The sequence below is a fragment of the Neofelis nebulosa genome, chromosome 8 (assembly GCF_028018385.1).
Source record: "Neofelis nebulosa isolate mNeoNeb1 chromosome 8, mNeoNeb1.pri, whole genome shotgun sequence".
Classification (NCBI taxonomy): domain Eukaryota; kingdom Metazoa; phylum Chordata; class Mammalia; order Carnivora; family Felidae; genus Neofelis; species Neofelis nebulosa.
The window spans coordinates 101,726,249-101,744,074 of NC_080789.1; the positions used below are offsets into that span (position 1 = coordinate 101,726,249).

At 53.9% G+C, this 17,826-nt stretch overlaps 1 protein-coding gene across 4 annotated transcripts; it reads right to left on the reverse strand.

Moving 5' to 3' along the window:
* Positions 1 to 166: 166 nt before the first annotated feature.
* On the reverse strand, positions 167 to 17,304 carry PLEKHG6 (pleckstrin homology and RhoGEF domain containing G6). 4 transcript variants are annotated; one of them, XM_058743933.1, is made up of 16 exons: positions 17,045 to 17,304; positions 15,243 to 15,448; positions 13,768 to 13,923; positions 13,027 to 13,191; positions 12,579 to 12,674; positions 12,238 to 12,288; positions 11,730 to 11,879; positions 10,441 to 10,551; positions 10,137 to 10,286; positions 9,788 to 9,925; positions 9,370 to 9,489; positions 8,877 to 9,009; positions 8,641 to 8,756; positions 1,953 to 2,098; positions 596 to 1,291; positions 167 to 398 (listed from the first exon to the last, which is right to left on the reverse strand). In XM_058743933.1, exons 2-16 carry the CDS (start codon positions 15,378 to 15,380, stop codon positions 389 to 391), a joined length of 2,376 nt encoding a protein of 791 aa, XP_058599916.1. In that variant the 5' UTR covers positions 15,381 to 15,448; positions 17,045 to 17,304; the 3' UTR covers positions 167 to 388. The 4 variants fall into 4 exon arrangements, with proteins under 4 accessions (XP_058599916.1, XP_058599919.1, XP_058599918.1 ...); XM_058743936.1 differs by having other exon boundaries at positions 15,243 to 15,358; positions 17,045 to 17,187; XM_058743935.1 differs by lacking the exon at positions 17,045 to 17,304 and adding an exon at positions 16,681 to 16,837 and having other exon boundaries at positions 15,243 to 15,358.
* Between the last annotated feature and the right edge of the window lie 522 nt (positions 17,305 to 17,826).

The following is a 17,826-nucleotide window of genomic DNA, read 5'->3' on the forward strand; positions in this document are numbered from 1 at the left end:
AGAGACTGCGATCCTGATGGCGGTGGGCTGGGAAAAGCCCTGAGCTTGGGCCAGGTACCCCACCACCATGATCCCAACTGACAAAGGAGCAGCCTGTGCTCACTCTCTGACCCCTTCCTCATCAGGTTCTCTTTCTTCCCGCCCTTATCTAGTAATGACCAGGCGGTCATTTTTATGTACAACTTTATGTGGGGCTCTGGTATGTCTATGATACAAAAATGTACAGCACTTGATCCCAAAGCCCTCAGAGCAGGAAGGGCATGGTGCCCGGGCCAGGCTTCTTATTGGGAAGTGTGGTCCTTGAGGTAGAGTCCAGGGGTGGGGTGGTGACCAGCACTCGTGGGGAGAGATTTCCTCCGGGAGAAATGCCAAAGGTCCTGAGTGTTCCTCACACCTCTCTGAAAAGAAAGGAGGTGGGTGTTAGGCAAAGTCAGATGTGGGGTGAAGAGTGAGGCTAAGTACCCTTCCTTGCCATGGCCTCTGCTCCGGTATTGCCCTCCTTCTATACTCTGTCCCCACTGACATCTTTGGTACCCCTCTCACTCCATACTGGCTTCTCCACCCCCTCCCAGGCCACTTTCCCTTCAGCACTTACGATGTGGACAGGGGGGTGTCCAGCTGAATGATGTGGGGCCCACGCATTCTCTGCAGTTGGACCCGGGTCAGCTTCTGAGGCCTGTTGTTCCTCCGAGGCTCGGGGATGCCCTCAATCCTCTGGCTGGCCAGTTCTTCCCGGATCTCTCTGAGCATGTCCTCAGCCCGGAGAGGGCGAGGGGAGCGGGTGCAGTCAGGTCTCAGGAAGAGGGGCCCTTCTTCTTCATCCCCTGAGGACTCCCAGGGGCTTTCCCCAGCAGAGTCAGTGTGGGTTGGGGATGCGGGGAGCTGTCCCCGAAGTTGGGCCCTATGCAGCGTTTCTGCTACCACATTCCCATCTACTGAGGTCCCGTCTTCTTCTTCAGACCAGGTTGGTGGATCTCGCCTGGGAAGGCTGCTTCCTCTTCGGATACCTTCCCCTGGCAGTTCAGGGGCACTTTGGCGTTGGGGGGCTTGGGGGTTGGGAGGTTGAGGGCGCAAAGGAACATCTCGGAGGTCCAGGGTGGAGAAGGTGAGACGAGGGTCACGCCGAAGGGCCTGTGGGCGTAGACGGCTCACAGAATGGGGCCCCTTGGGGGAGCCTGGGATCAGGGTCCCATAGCCAGAGTCTGAAGTATCATCTGGTACCAACAGAGGCTCTTCATCCACGTCTTCTGTCACCACCAGCTGGGGGATGACGGTTGAGAACTCTGGAGTCCTACAATTTATAGGAAGAGTAAATGGTCAGAGTCGGGTGCTGAGGGGTCAAGTTCAAGTCCAGGAATTTTCCCTTGATCTTCCTATCCAGAAAGAGCCCCTCCTCCAAACTTACTTCGGTACCACCTTTACACTGCACGATTATTTTCTCATCTTGCTGGCTAGACTGTAAGCTCCTCTAAGGTATTTTAGCCACAGCAACTGGCCCAGGACCTTGTACCAAGCAGGTGCTCAGCTATCTGCTGAAGGGTTCCTGAGCTCCCCTGAGGCAATCCCCCAGTGATGGATCTTTCTTCTCCTTAACCATGCTGCTGAACAGATGTGTTCCTGTGAACGAACCTCTCGCCCTCTCTGGGGATTTGGACTCACTGGATCCTTGCAGCTGCCGACATTCTGCAACTCTCATACTGGCTCTCACTCTCCATCCCTGGCCTGGGGAGCCTACTCCTCAAGGAGCTTGCATCTCTTGTGTCTGTTTCTGTCACCCTGGCAACTGTTGACTAGTGCCAACCTGTTCCACTCTAACCGGTAGCCTGGGTTCCTCTATTTCCAATGTCCCCAGAAGCTGTGTTGCCACTTCTCTGCTGCGTGGGTTCCTCTCCCCTCTCTCCCTGCCTGCAGCCCCCCTACTTTGAGAGACTTGTGGTCCCTGTGGGTCTTACCTCCCCTCTGCGCTGCTCTGAGAGTCCTCCGGGGAAGGTGAGGAGGGCCTGGTGCATGGGGCCTCCCGGTCCTGGTCCCGATAGAGAGCTAGGAGCTCCCTCTTCTGTTGGACATACTCCTCTGTCTTCAGCTTTTGCAGGGTGATCTGGGGTGGGCATACTTTCATTAAGAGCTCTCATTTATTGAGACTTGCTGTATGTCACCCATGTGCTAAGTGCTTTACATACATATTATTTCATTTAATCTTCACAGATTATGACTATATTATGAAGGCTATGAGGCAGATATTATTTGTTACTCCTACTTTACTAGGGAAAAATGGAGACTCGGTATAAGTAACTGCCAAGGTCATGGGGCAAAAGAGAGTGGGATGGCGCCAGGAATTGAACTCTCCAACTGGCTCTGGGGGTGGGTGAGGTGAACAGAAGACCCCCTTTCCTGCTTGGGCGGTTCTTCCTGCTTCTTATGCCCCCTTGTTAAGCCCTCTATCCAATCTCTTCCCTCCTTCAGGAAGCCCTCCCTGATATATGGTGATGGTGGTATAAGTGTTCTAAATGGTGGTGGGCCCTCAAATTACTCCTTCTCCTGCTGCCATGGTGGGCAGGGTCAGGCTTTGTCCTCTGCTGTCCTTCAGAGATGAAAGCAAGACCGTCCCAAGAGGAATGGAGGAGGATACACTGTATTTTCTGTCTTCTTCCCTCAATATTTTCACACAGGTGCCCTCAGAACAAAATAGTGACATCTGAGAAGCACCTTACAGGGCACCTTCACATGCATGTGATCATTTGATACACACCATCACCCTGTAGGTTGGAAAGCATGGATATTAGCCCATTTTACAGATGAGAAAACAAGACTTAGAGAGACAAAGGGACTTGCTCAAGTCCCACGAGAAGAGAAGCAGAACTGGGACTGGGCCTTCTCTTTGAGTCCTGGTTCAGGAACTACATTGACTTTCAAGGGCAGCCTTAAAGGGCAGAGTTGCTAAAGGACATTTGCTTGGGGAGGGGGAGGGAAGGCAGCAGAACCCACAGACAGGTTGAAGGCACAGGCTGGTCAAAGGGAGGTCCTGGTGGCAGCTGCGGGCAGTGCTGGTATCAGTACTCACTGGTATGGCCATATCATTGTTAAAATATTGGAGTACTTCCATGCTGGTAAGCAAAGGGCTGCTGTCCAAGCCTCCTGCCTCCTTTCCCTAGGACTGGTAACCCCATCCTTCAAGATCCAGTGATAACATGTGGCACAGCAGGGGACCTCTAGCACACTCCCAAGCTCCCAAGATGCTCCACTCTAATTGGATGATGGCCATGCCATACTGGTGGTTAAATATTTTGATTATCTCTCCAGCTTAGGTATCTGAACCAGCAACTCTTGGACACCTGGACCTTCCCAAAGCCTCTCCAGAAACACGGGGGTAGCTGGTTCAGGACAATAGACATGTTGGAGAAATGGATGAACAGGGATAGGAAAATGACATCAGGTTTTTATTGCAAGTTTCCTTTCTCTGGCTCTCCAGTCCCTCAGTCCTGTGAGTGACAAAGCAGTGCAAAGATTCTTAGCAGTCTCATAAGACTAGTCAGTTGGCCGAAGCAAGGGATGATGGTACCTGGGTGCAGAGAACCAGCACAACAGGGCCAGGTCCTGTGACCTCCTCCCTCATCTCCAACGTGGGACGGAACAAGAAGCAAGGATGCTGGGTGGGGTTGTTCTTGGGGCCAGGGTGGAGTGGAGCAGCCTGCTTGTTGGGCTGAGATGACCTGCCCTTGGCTCCACATGACCCAAGTTCAATGGAGTGTTTGGGAAGTCCAGGATAGGATGGTGTGGGGAAGGAAAGAACTGGGAGGAAGGGGTGGGGTTTGTAAGGAACATCTAATACAAGTATCTCCACTAGACGTGCCCCTGGCAGTTGCCCCTGGCCCAACCCTAGGAAAAAGCAGGGAGGGAGGGGACCTGAGGCATCAGGGAATGGGGCTGTTTGAAGTCCCCCCCAGACACCCCAAAGCTTCTCCAGCAACCCTGGGAGGATCTTCTCAGCTTGGGTAAGAGGAGAATCAAGTTGGGAAGGGAAGAGGAAATCGGTGCCTGAGCCAAAATGTGGCTCCTCTACAAAGCTGAGAAGAGGAAGGGAGGGCTCCCCCAGCATGATTCTTCTTTCTTTGCCCTGGTGGAAGACATAAGCCTTGAGAGGAAACACCTCTTCTCCCCACTGCCTCTGGGGTTGCTCCTAGATTCATCTGCTCCTCCCAAAGTTCCCCAAGTGGACTAACACAGATCTCTCAAAGTGCCCACGAACTCTGAGCAGCTGTGAGGCCTTTCCCTAGTCAGCACCTAGCCCCGCCCAGGCGCCACTGATCACCTCCTTCTAATGATAATTACAAACATTTATGGAGCGCCCATTAAGTGCTGGGCCTCGTGCCAAGCAGCAACAATAATTGTCCCATCTCTCCTACATGATTGTACCCACTATCACTGCAATTCCCCGGATGGGGACTGGGTTTGGAGAGATGACATAACCCCTGCAAGAACACAGATAACAGGTGAGAGCTGGGCTCTGGCTATTACCTTAGCAGCCTGCTTCAGCCTCCTGCCATTCATTTTTTGACCTCTGTCTCTGACAGCTTTTTCTGTTCCTGTCACTCGTTCCTTTTTCCTCTTCCCAGTCCCTAATCATGGGCATTTCCCAGGATTTAGTCTGTCTTCCCTAGAGAAGCTAATTTTTTTTTTTTTTTCCCTAAAAGTTTAAGCTGCCCTGGCTAGAGCTGCAGGGAATAAATCTACATCTACATTTCTGTGAGGGGGAGAAAGCAACAGTCCCACCCTTGGGTGGTTGCTCTATCAAGGGGACCAATAGATATTCCACTGCCTTTGTCAGTTTACAAAGGCTGATAGCAGTAGAGAGCAGTTTTCTTTAAGAATTCAGCGTGAAACAGTAGCAGGACAAACTAATTTCAGTTTCAGTCTTCTTTGTTTTGCTAAGGAAGGCCAGGGAGCTTGTGCACTGCTTGGTTATGTATCAGAAGTGACCTCCTTTCCTCTGTTAGCCAGGAGTGAGACTGCCCGAGGTAAATTAGTTTGAATAAAATCCCAATAGTTTATAGTGGTCCCTTGGGGGTTCTAAAGGGAGGCGGGAGGGGGGTGTCATTTTGGGACTGAGAACCAAAGGAAGAAGACAGAATTCTGACAGTGGGGTGGTGAAGGAAAGGGCCTCCTGTGAGGGCCCCCCACCTGGTGCCTTAGGGAACCCTGTGGCTTGTTTTAGGTATTCAAGGAAGTGGCAGTCCTACAGGGTTGTAAGACACAAGATCTTGAGGTTCCGTCTTTAATTCTTATTTCATGCCTTTTTTTTAATGGCAAAATCCTCATATTTACTTTCTATTCTCCTAATTCATGGTTTTTAATACACTATTTAAACAGAGACTAAATTCTGGATTTTCTTTTCTTAAATAAGCTCTCCACATTATGATATGATAGTATAGATAAGATTTCAGGAAGAATGCTTAAAATTATTTAAAGAGCAAGACTATTTTCACACATTTTCAAAAGTTCCAGAAGCCTTAACTACCTAATGTGCCAAGGACAAATCATTACTATCTATTCATTAAAGCAAGCCCTATGAGAACCACTAATTTGATTTTAACTGTAAAAATAATGAGGTTGCATTCTTTAGAAACAGTCTACATTAAGATTTCTTGCTTTGTTCAAAATGCCCTTTTTTTTTGGTAATTGAAGTATAATTGACATAACATTATATCACCTTCAGGTGTGCAGTGTAATGATTCAACATTTGTATAATGAAATAATCACCTTGGTAAGTCTAGTTAACATCTGTCACCATACGTTTCACAAAAAAATTTTTTTTCTCTTGTGTTAACTAACAACTTTTAAGATCTACTCTCTTAGCAATTTTCATAGTTCATCCCTTGTCCCCACCTGAACCCCAGGGCTGTGTTCTATACTTCCCAGAGTCCCTAAGGTATGTCCACTTGCCTAGCCCCCACCGCATCACTTTCAAAGTGCTTCTGTTTAAAAGTTACTACTGCTCTAGACCCACCTCTCCCAGGAAGCAACAACCAACCCAACAGGTTTCTCTCTTTGTATTGATTTCATTTCACACAGAGGGGGCTGCCAAAGCTGTCTTTCAAAGGGGAAATCATCCTTTGTCCTCCCTAATCTGTGACCTGCATTCGGGTGCATTTACCTAGAGCTGGTAGCATGCTGCCTTGCTTAATCAGAATGACTTCTTGGGGCGCCTGGGTGGCTCAATTGGTTAAGTGTCCAACTTCGGCTCAGGTCATGATCTCACGGTTGGTGAGTTTGAGCCCTGCCATCAGGCTCTGTGCTGACAGTGTGGAGCCTGGAGCCTGCTTCAGATTCTGTGTCTCCTTCTCTCTCTGCCCCTCCCCTGCTTGTGCTCTGTCTCTCCTTGTCTATCAAAAATAAATAAAAATGTAAAAAAAATATTTAAAAAAAGAATGATTTTTTGGGCTCCTCTCTATGAGGCAAGGACTGCCATTATTTATGTCCATTTTGCAGGTGAAGAAATGGAAACTCAGCGGACCACATAACTCACCTAAGGCCACCCAGCTAGGAAGAGGTAGAACTGGTGTCTGAACCTGGAGTTTCTTGCATTCAATATAGGTTTTTATTTATTTATTTATTTATTTATTTATTTATTTATTTTTAATTTTTTTAACGTTTATTTTTGAGACAGAGACAGAGCATGAACGGGGGAGGGGCAGAGAGAGAGGGAGACACAGAATCCGAAGCAGGCTCCAGGCTCTGAGCCATCAGCCCAGAGCCCGACGCGGGGCTCGAACTCATGGACCACGAGATCGTCACCTGAGCTGAAGTCGGATGCTTAACCGACTGAGCCACCCAGGCGCCCCTCAATATAGGTTTTTAATCACAGTCTCCCAAAGGCTTCTCTTCCTTCTCTAGCTCCTTTCTCTAACCTGCCCCCCTCCAACTTTTCCCCCTTTTTTGCAACATGTCCCTAAGAACATGACACTAAACCTCAATATTTCACACTCAAACTAGTACAGTAAATCTCCTGCCACCAATCTCTCTTGCCTCCAGCCCACCTATCACGCTGCCAGCTATCAATTCAAGATGAACACACTGATTTCACCGTGGCATTCCCTTGCTCAAGAATCTATGGTGGCTCTCTCTTGTCAACCCAATTCAATTCAACCTTGTCCCGTCTGCCCTCTTCTGTAGCTTTTGGGGTCCTGTAAAACCTGGCCTCTCCTCACTTGTTCACATAAACCCTTGGCTCAGACTTAGACAGATGTGGTCACTGTCCCCAAAATAATCCAACCCAGTTTCTCCCTTGATTCTTTTGTTCCTGGTCTTCCCTGTCCTTAAAAGACCAATTCAAATCTTTACTTTTTGGCCATTCTGCTCCTATGGTGGGTTGAATAGAGGCTCCAGAAAGATATGTCTAGGTCCTCACCCCCAGAACCTGTAAATGTGACCTTACTTGGAAGAGGGGTCTTTGCAGATGTGTAAAGATCTTCAGTTAAGGATCTCAAGATGAGATTATCCTGGATTTAGGGTGTCTGTATAAGAGACAGGAAAGGGAGATTTGTACACAGAGACAGACCGAGAGGAAGGCCACATGAAGACAGAGGCAGAGACTGGAGTGAGGCAGTCATGAGCTAAGGAACACCAGAAGCTACCAGAAGCTGGAAGAGGCGACCAACATCTGGCCTCCAGAACGGTGAGACAATGTTTCTGTTGCTTTAAGCCATTAAGTTTATGGTAACTAGTACAGCTCCATTTGGATCTTTTGAATTCCTCTAGCTTTTATCGCATAAATCTGCCCTGTTAAACACCTTCTCTCGATCCTTGTCATCGATAGGACAAAGTTCAAGTTCCTTAGCATAGCACCCAGTAGTAGACATGAGCTGGTAGTACCTACCCCCTGGCCTCTCTGCCACTATGCCTGCTCTGTCCTGGTAATATCAACTATGAGGCCAGTGGTTTTCTCAACACACACACAGTTTCATGTTTCCCACATTTGCACAATCTGCTTCTCCATCTGGAATAACTTTCCTTCCCATCCTTGTTCTCCTCACGAGCTCCTAGATATCCCCCCAAACAGGGCTCAGACAATAGCCTCTCTGTGAAAGTATCTCAGCAGACCTCCCTCTGCAATGTCCCCTTTCCCAACCAACACACCAGACAGAATGAATTACTCCCTTCTTGGTCATAGTTCCATTCTGTGCTTTCTATTATCTGTACACTAATATAATTTGTACACTAATGGAACATAGTTCCATTCTATGTTTCCATTATTTGTACACTAATTTGTCCAGCTAGGCTGCAGTGCATATTCCGGGGGTGGGGGTGGGGTGGGGTGGGGAGTGGTGTTTTATTCTTTTCTGATTCCCTAGCACCCAGCAAGTGCTCTGTTAATGTTGAACGGAAGATGAAGTTCAGAAGATCGTGGTTTCAGGGTACAAAAGCCTTTAGGGGACGCTGTCTTGGGTCTCCCAGTGACTGGCACAGTAGCTGGCCAAAGGCTTTCTTTCATGCTCTTGTCAAGGCTGTGTCTCCCTCCTGAGGGCCCGAACCAGACTGAACCTGCATCCACCTCAGCCTCTTTCTCTTCCTCCCTCCCTCTTGTGTTCCCTTTTCTGACCTCCGAGGGCCCCTCCCCGCTCTCTACTCCTGGCTTTCACATACCTGGGCCTCCTGGGTCTTCTCTAGCCACCGGGCACGGTCTGCAGCATTGGGACAGTGCACAACGAGGGCACTGGAGACGCACTGGAATTCAGTGAGATGGATCACCAGGAAGCTGTCTGGGTAGAGGAGGTGAAGGTCTGCTCAAGGGCTAGACCATATTTGATCCCCATCCTGACTGCTCCTTCCCCTTGCCAAGAGGAAAGGAGAAGGAAAGTGTCCCCTCAGGAGAGACATACTAGGGTCTCGGAGTGGTCGGCACACAAGCTTCTCCAGCATGAGTGGGGGACGGATAACCTTGGCTTTGTCTGCCTTGCGTTGGGGCTTGGTCACCAGCAGCACATCAGAGAAGAGGAACAGGTGCACATCCAGCTGGGAGGCAGGTGTCAGAGAGAGACAAGGGTCAGCTGGAGCAGGGGAAGGGTGGCACATGGACTGGGGCTCCTGCATGGTGTGCGTGCATGGGTGCACATGTGCACAAGGGACAGAACTGTGGAACGCTAGAGCTGGAAGGGGTGTCACTTTGGTCCCATCTCTTGTCTTACAGGCTGATTCAGGGGCAAATAGACAAGCAGAGCTTAGCCACAGCACGTCCCCTTCTCAACACACACAGACACACAAATATCTCTTTGCCCAATTCCAGCTTTTCTGACTCTTATCCTGTGTCCTGGCACCCCTCCCTTCTCTTCAGTCTACCTGCCGTCTTCTCCAGTCTTCCCCGTAGCCCCTCACCTTCCCTTCTCGCCCTTCCTTCACTCGCACGGGTCCCTCCAGCAGCAGCTGCCTGGTGTGCTCGGGAGCGACCCCCAGCACGGGCGACATCAGGTCCAGGGTGCAGAATGGACGCAGGTTCTGAGGGACACAGCGCGGAGAGGATCACTGCCTCCCCCTCCCCGTCCCAGCCACCATGGGTCTTTGTTCTATCACCAGCACCTTCTCCCCTCATCCTCGCCTTCTTGGAGGGAGAGGAAGCAGCCAGTAATTCCTTTTCACTCTTTAGAACTCTGACCCTCAGCCCCTCCTCATGGTGAAGGAATGGTGGGCACGGGCCCTCTGTGCCACCTCTGCCCCTTAGCCTCCAGGCCTCTGCTTCTTCTTTTTTCCCAGGGACCTTGTTTTGCTGAGCCCCCTTCCCCCTGCCCTCCCTCACCTTCTCCACCTCCTCACTGGATGGCTCCAGCACTTCGTAGGGCCCAATGCGTTGGGCTGCAGCCACCAAGCTCTCCTGCTCTTCCCCTTGGCGCACCTGTTTATTGACGTATCGCAGGAATGACTCCACAGCGGCAATCTAGGTGACGGGCGGGATGTGGAAGAAGGAACAGCTCACCTCCTTACCCCGTACATCTCACCCCACCAAAGACAACCCAGGCGGCCGGTCGGTGCCACACTGGCACGTACATATGAGGAAAGAGACCCTTAAGAGCCTTAAGAGTTCCTGGAAATCAGTTCCCACACACCAGCCCCCAGCGCCCAAGGCACGGCCCTGCCAGGCCACATACCATGGCGCTCAGGCCCTCCCGGGCACGTGCCTCAGGGCTCCTCTTAAGCACAGCCTGGAGCAGCAGCGGGTACTTGGTGATGCGCTGGTGGGGCTTGATGAGCAGGTCACCCAGCATCTGCCTCCCCGAGCGCTTGTGCTTCTCACACCACTGCCAGCAGAGGAGGGCAGGGGGTCAGGAGTCTGAAGGCCCCATGCCGCCCTATTCTAGCGCCGGACTCAGCTTTGGACCCAGCTGGAGATGCCGGATGATCTGGTTGTTTCAGGTCCCCCCCGGCCCCCTTCCCAGGCGCCCTCTCTCCCACCTGCACAAAGGAATGGAAGAGAGGATTGTTGTCTTGCTGTTCCCGGGCGTAAGCCATGGTCTGCTTCACTTGTAGGCAGTATTGGACATAGGGCTGGAACCGCTGGCTGAACTGAGGGGACAGATAGGGGCAGGCAGGGGGAAGGTCATGAAATACAGGCTCCAGCTGCAGAACACGGGGAGCACGGAGGAGAGAGCCTCCCACCGACCCTTAGTCCAGTTGGTGCCAATCCCTACCGTCCATGACGCTCTCCCCCATGACTGCCAGCCCCTCCCTCTGGGTTCCAGGGAGAAACTGAGATGCCAGGAGGCTGACCCATGGCCACTCTCTGAGCTCCCATGCACAGCCCCTACTGTACCCTGCTTCTCTGGACGGACTCTCCTGTCATCAATAATTCAGCTGGAATGTTTTTAGGACACAGCAGGTCTCGTTTCACACAGAGGTGGGTAGTGACCTGAGGCTTGCCCAGAAGCCCTATTCCTATGGAAGGGGGGTACCAATGGCTCCCAGGAGACTGTCTCCCCACCTCTGTCCCCTATTCTGGCTCTGCAAGGCCCACATTTTCTTGATTGGGTAACACCGTGGAAGAAAGTCCGACCCCAGGCCCCTTGCTTTCTTTTTTTTTTTTTTTTTTTTTTTTTAATTTTTTTAATGTTTTATTTATTCTTGAGAGACAGAGCATGAGTGAGGGAGGGGCACAGCAAGAGAAGGACACAGAATGTGAAGCAGACTCCAGGCTCTGAGCTGTCAGCACAGAGCCCGACATGGGGCTCAAACTCACAAGCTGTGAGATCATGACCTGAGCCGAAGTCGGACGCACAACCGACTGAGCCACCCAGGTGCCCCAGGGCTCTTGCTTTCTTATTACATTTCTCCATGCTCTGGGTGCCCTGTGGCCTTTTACACCCCCTTGCCCCACCTCCCCACCCCCCAGCCAGTTGCCCAGGGGATGCCTTGCTTCGGCCCCATTCTTCTCGCAGCTGTTTGTCAGAGGCTTTCTGGCCAAGAAGTAAGATTGTATAGTTAAGAGATTCATTGGAACCCTTCTCTGAGATAGCTGCATTTCATTTCAAAAGAGTCACCAAAAGACCAAAGAACTTTTGGGACAGAGGTCGTATCGGTGGAATGAAGGGCAGGAGGTGAGGTGATATTCTGGGGGTGGGGGTGTGCCCTCAGACTCCCCCAACTCCCAGAAGGGTTTGAGTGGCACAGGCTGATCCTGCAGACAGGATCTCTCTGGGCTCTCCTAGGCCCGCCCCAGCCACACGTGGCCCTTCGCCATGCCTCACCGTCAAGAAGCCGTCTTGTAGACTGACAGGGTCCAGAGGCTGGCCTGAGGCTCGAGCCTCCCCCAGGGTGGGCCCCAGCACCTCCTCCCAAAATCTCTTGTGGACTCGAATCAGGCTGGGGACATTTCCAAACAGGGTCTCAGCTGATACCTGGAGGAGGGAGCAGAGCTTAGCCACAAGCCTTGGCAGGTCACTGTCAGGCAGCACTGGCCGTGGACAGGCAAGGAACCATAAGCTTGGATGAAACTTGCGGGGGAGCTGAGAGATGGAAGGGGCTGGAGCTTTCCCTTCTATTTCTCTGGCACATTGGCGCAGCTGTGCTGAGCACCGGAAAAGAGCAGAGGCCAGCCTGCTTGGGGTCGAGAGCAGGAAGGGGACTAGGGAGGGCAGAGGGTGTCCTAGAAAACAGAGAATTTGGACAGCAGCCTGTGGGGCTCTCTGCAAGCCCACTCCCACTCTGTGGGCTCAGGGCTTGGGGTGTGGAGGGTCCTCCAGAGTACCCACTCACCTCGGTCAGGAGCCCCACTCGCTGCAAGTTCAGCAGACCGGCGGCCAGGAGCTGGATGCAGGGAAAGATGAGGGTCTCAGTACCTGACCTCTACCTTTGGGACCCCAGCCTAGTCCTCTGAAGTGTCTCTACCTCCAGATTTACCACTGCTAACCTTCTTCCTAAGATCCCGGGGAGGTCTCCAATGGGGGGGATCTCTCAGCTGCCTGTCCCCCACCCCTACGTTCCTCCCACCCCTTGCCATGGTCCTCCCTTCTTGGCCTGGGGAAATGGGGAACAATGCAAGGGAGATGGGTAAGTGGCTGAGGTGAGGGCCTGGGCTGGAGCTGGGGGCAGCTCACGTCAGTCATGATCTTGAGCTTCCGCACATAGATCAGCTCGGTGGTCAGCAGCTCCCACAGTGCTTCCTGTTGGTGGCAAAGCTCCCGGCTCATCTCCTGGGGTAGGGACAGTGCTGGCTCAGTTGGGGGAATAATGACAAGAACAGTACCTGTCATCTGTTCAATGCTACTAGATCTACTTCATAGATGACCTTTTAATCCTCAAGTGTGTAGATGATGTTATCCCCATTTGACAGATGAACCAACTGAGGCTGAGAGAGGTTTACAGTCTCGAGCAAGGTCTCACTAGTCAGTGGCAGAACCAGGAGTTGAACCCAGAACGAGATGTGTCCAAATGCTTTCCCCACGTGACCCCACTTCCCAAGGCCTTTCTCTCTTCCAGGGCAGAGGGGAGGTGTATGTGTGCGTCTGTGACACCACAGGGACGGACACTGTGTTCCAGGCCTACCTTGTGCCCAGGCACCAGCTCCTTCCAGGACTTCTCAATGACCAGGCAACTGTCAGTGCCCTCTCCTATCTCCCAGTGCTGACGGTCCTCAGGGGGCAGGCGGGGCATCCCAAACATGCTGAATGTATGCAGCCTCATCTCCAGTTGTTGGGCCTTGGGGACTTCCTGGGAGAGCCAAGAAGGGGACCAGTCCTGGCCATGTCCTGTGCACCCAGACCCCTGGTCTGGGGAGGGCTGCATGTGCGTGTGTGTGCGTGCGTGCGTGTGTGTGTCTGAGAATGGGAGGTAGCAAGCAGCACTGTCTGTGAGTGGGGACACGGAGGCCCGGGGGACAGGGGTTGACCCCGGCTGGGATTACAGGCGAAAGGGCATCGCTGAAACACGGATGGAGACGTACCTTGGTCTCCAGAAAGGTGCCTGACAGAGGAGTCTGACCTAGGCTCTTTGACCAGAAAGATACTTTGTAGGGCCCTTCTGAGGCAGAACACTTTAGAGGGACCTTTGGGTGGAGACCAGACAGGACTAGGGAACCAGTGGTCTCAGGCAACATTTTGACATTTGCCTCTAAAATGAACATTTTTATGAGGCAGCATGGTTTGGAGATGCATCCTTGAGAGGGTCTCTGGACAGAACCGGATCCAGCTTCTTGGAGGAGCTGGCCATGCTCTTGGCCCTGACCATCTGTGGAGGACACTATGGCTTGGCTATGAGCATGGGAATGGGAGAAGAGGGGCCCCTCACCTTGAGTTTGGGGGAGTGTGGTGGGCCAGCCCCCAAATGGCCTCCATGCCTCTTCTCATGCTCTGGCTCTCGCAACTTCAGGGGAGATAGGCCTCGGACGTGGCCGGAACCCTTGGCAAAGGGGACGTAGTCTTGGAAGCGTCGGCGACTGGGATCCTGGAGGAGGAGGAGTAGGGTAAGTTCTTAGAGGGGCCTCCCTTTTCCCAGAAGTCCCAGAGTGGTAGTGGGGGCTTGACTCCAGACGGTGTCCCTCACCGCTGCAGGCAGGGCGGGCTCACCTCTCCCCTCAAACCAGTTTGATGTGAGCCACTCCCGTCCTGAGTCACAGCACCTGCTGCCAGGGAGGCCAAGTGGAGCTGGGCAGGGGCATGCCAGCTTGGCTCCCCTAGTGGGTCCAGGGGCAGAAGTGGTGGGCCTACTGTAGAGCAGGCGCACAGGCACCTACACGCCTGGGCTCTAGTGTGTGTGTCCCCCAGCATCTGCCCACTCACAGGCGTGCTTCCTGTACCATGGGCTTGAGTTGCACAGTGCATTCTGGGTCCCTCGCAGCTTCCCTCGCATGTGGGGATGAGGGAGCACGCATGTGCGGCCTCCCCCCCCCCCCCCCCAGGGGCATGCAGCCTGTGTCCTTTCCAGTTGGGAGTGGCTGCCCTTCTACATGAGAGATTGAGACCAAACGCCGGCCACACACGTCCTCCCCCCTGCCCCCCCCCCCCCCCCCCCCCCCCCGCGGGGCAAGCCTGGTCACATTCCTTGATCTGCCTGTGACCTGACTAACACTGCGTACTTCCTAGTCTCCCTTCCTGCCCTCAGCCTGGGAGAGTCCCTAGCCGTCCTCCTTGTCTCCCAGGGCAAAATCCTCTTCCAGTAAGACAGGGGATACCCCAGCTGGAAGCAGAACTGTTCTCAAGGTGACTGGGTAGCTTGGAGGCTGAGGGAAACACTGCTTGGCCTCCACACCCCTTTTCTTGGTCAGCATTTGAGGCAGGCCAGGAGGGCGGAGCAGTGGTGAAGCCCAGGCAGGCCTCCGCACCCCTCCCTGCTTGCAGAGTAGGGACATCCAGAACCTTTGCTCTTCCTTCAGTGCTGACTCAGAGGGAGCAGGTCTCAGGGAGCCCACAGGCTCCTCCCAGGTAGAGGCGGGAGTCTGGGAGGTACCAACCCCAAGGGTTGATACATGCCACTCTTCACCGCCCCCCACCCCTCACCTCCATGCCTCAGACCTGTCTAACAGCACCTCTTCTGGGGACCTGGCTTCTCCTGGCTCTCTGCCTCACCTGCCGCATCTGCCTGGGATGGGTGTGGAGTCCTGGGAGTCTGGCCCAACCCTGCCCTCCTCTCCCTCACAAGCCAGGAAAGAAGGTAGGGGTGAGGGACAGGAATAGAGCAGCCCATGAACCTGCAAGAGAGACCTGAAAGCCTTGGTATCCTCCCTCTGCCCCACCCAGGTCACTTTGGGGGCAGCCTGGACTCACCAGCACAGGCCCTCCTCGGGGATAGAGACTGCCAGCAGGATTCTGGGTGGTGGCCCGATGCCGGCCCCCATAAGTCTCAATGCGGGAGGCCACAAGTCCTTGGAGGGGACCATCATCTGGAAGAGCAAAGGTCTGCATCTTTTCTCTCCTGGGTCACCTCGGAAGGGTCATAGCTTCAATGTCCAGGAGAAAAGGGTCCCCTGAGGCTGCACAGAGAAAATAGAGAAATGGAAGGGCCAGCCTTGATAGTGGGTGGCTCCAGGTTGGAGACCAAGGGACAGAAGAAGGAAAGATGATGGAGTGGGGGAGGAAGGAACAAGAGCTTGTCACTTATTGTGGGGGCATAACTGCCTATCTGTGACACAGTGGAGTTGGGTAGGACCCCACATGCTGGGTGGAAGCCCCCTTGGAGCTATGCCTCCTTCCTCACGTGTATGCACATTTGGGGTACAGGCTCCCTCGTCTGCCTCAAAGGATGCTTGTAGTCCTGAGTAGCTGGGAGCAAGAGCCATAGGCAGGTCCCCAGGCTTCCTGGATGCCCCCTTCCAGTGGGGGTATTTCTTTTGCACCTAGCCACCCACCCCCAGCCCAGGGAAGAGCTGCAGGGAGAACACGGGGTGGGGGGCACTGGACACTGAACCACCTGCCTACTGTTTTTGTACAGCCCGAAAGCTAAGAATGCTTTTCACGTGTTTGAATGGTCGGGAAGAAAAATCAAAAGAAGAATAATATTCCAGGACACATGAAAAGTGTACAAAACTCAAATCTCAAGGTCCCTAAGTAAAGTTTTAGTGGAACACAGCCACATTTACTCCCTTCCAACTGTCTACCACTGCTTTATTGCTAGTTGTGACAGAGAGAGTTCCTATAGGCTTCAAGTCTGAAATACTTACTCTCTGGCCCTTTATTCAAAGTTTGCCTATCCCTGACTGGACACTCCTGGCAGACAGGGAGGTGAGGGAAGACAGCTAGCAGGCCGCTGGGCTTACAGACAGAGGCAAGGGCAGGAGGGTATGTTTGGTGCTCCCCAACCTCTGGGAACACCTCCAGAGAGCCGAGCCCCGGAGCCAGGTGGGGGGATCCATCACTTCCCCGTAAACCTGGATAGAGGACCTTCCCTTTGAGTGGGCAGGGCCTGGAGAGCAGAGGCCTTCTAGGTAGCTGCTTGTGCCCCTCCAGATGGGCCTGAGGCCCCTGCTCAGCTCCTTACTTTTCTCCGGTTTATGAGCAAGGGAGGAAAACGTTCATTGTCCCCCAGGTCCCCTCCCAACAATCATCTCTTCAAGGGCTGCCTGTCTCTCTCTCTCTCTCTTCCTACCACCGGACCTTTTCGAGATCTGACGCGGGCTTCCCTTCCCTTCTCGCCCCCGCGCCGCCAGCCTCGGCCCCCCGCCCCCAGACCGTCCCGCCCCCGTCCGTCCGGCTCGCAGCCGCTCACCTGTGCCCGCAGGTGTCCCGGCGCCCGCCGCCCGCGCCGCCGGCCCCCCGCCCGCGGGGCTCCCGGTCGCCGACGGCTGCTCCGGCAATGCCAGCCCCGCAGCCAGGCCTGGGTCTGGGACCGAGCGGCCCGCGGGACCCGGGCAGCACAGGGCCGGGCCGGGAGGGAAGGTGGAGGGAGAGGGGCGGGGACGCGGGCTGGCACCGCCCTCTCACCGCGGGCTCCGGACCGGCTGTGCCGCGAGGGCACCCGTGGGGCCCCGGGGACGGAGGGTGTTGTGCCAGGGACGCAGCCACCTCTCCCCGGGCCAGGAGAGCTCACTGCGCAGCCCCCCCTCCCCTCCCTCCTTCGCACCCGAACTCACCAGCTACCCGGACTGTGCGCAACCTGGAACCGCGCGCCACCCTCCGGCCCTGCTCTCCGGCCAGACCCCTGCGAGGCGCCAGAGTAATGAGGCATAAATGCGAGGCTGGGCGTCGCGGCAGGTGGTGAGGGTAAGGACCCAGTGATCTTTGGTGCCCACCTGGCTTTCAGGTGCAGCGAGTGGCCGGCTATCCCCTCCTCCCCCAGCCTTGTCTTCCTCCTTTAACTGGGCAGGGGAGTGGGACTGCCAGTAGAAGGGGTACAGGGGCCCGTGTTCTCTGGCAGAGTCCAAAGTGTGACCCTTATCTCTCACATGCCTGCCCTGGCCATCGGGTCGAAAGCTGTCTCTGGACTTTGCCTTTGCTCCTGGGATGGCACTTGGTGCCCCTCTGAGGCCGGACCCGGCGCTTCTCCCACCACCCAGGACTAGGGGCGGGTGGACAGGGGTATCAGATGGGGACACCCTCACACTTCACTGGCACACAGGCACATCCCAGGTTTCACAAGGACCATCCTGGCACCTGCAGCGGCTGCTGACATGGTCACTGTTCCAGCAAGGGCTCTGGCTGGACATTACACGAAAGGACCACATTTTTACATCCCCAAATCGTGACCCATCACCCGGCTGAAGCGCTGGATATTGGAAATTAGAAGTGTCCACGGATGCGGGGTCGTTATAATCTTACAATCATGAAGCCAAAGAGCCTGTAGTGGTGGCGGCTGGGCAGTCTTCCTCCCACAGATCAGCTACGCAGCGATGGATACGACTCCTTCCATTTGTAG

What these genes read in the sequence shown, in the direction of transcription:
- PLEKHG6 (XM_058743933.1), bottom strand. Translation starts at nt 15,380, where the DNA reads ATGCAGACCTTTGCTCTTCCAGATGATGGTCCCCTCCAAGGACTTGTG. An exon ending in AGCTGGTGCCTGGGCACAAG is followed by an intron (nt 12,675 to 13,026) that starts GTAGGCCTGGAA and finishes TCCCTACCCCAG; the next exon opens with GAGATGAGCCGGGAGCTTTG. An exon ending in AGCTCAAGATCATGACTGAC is followed by an intron (nt 12,289 to 12,578) that starts GTGAGCTGCCCC and finishes CCCTGCATCCAG; the next exon opens with CTCCTGGCCGCCGGTCTGCT.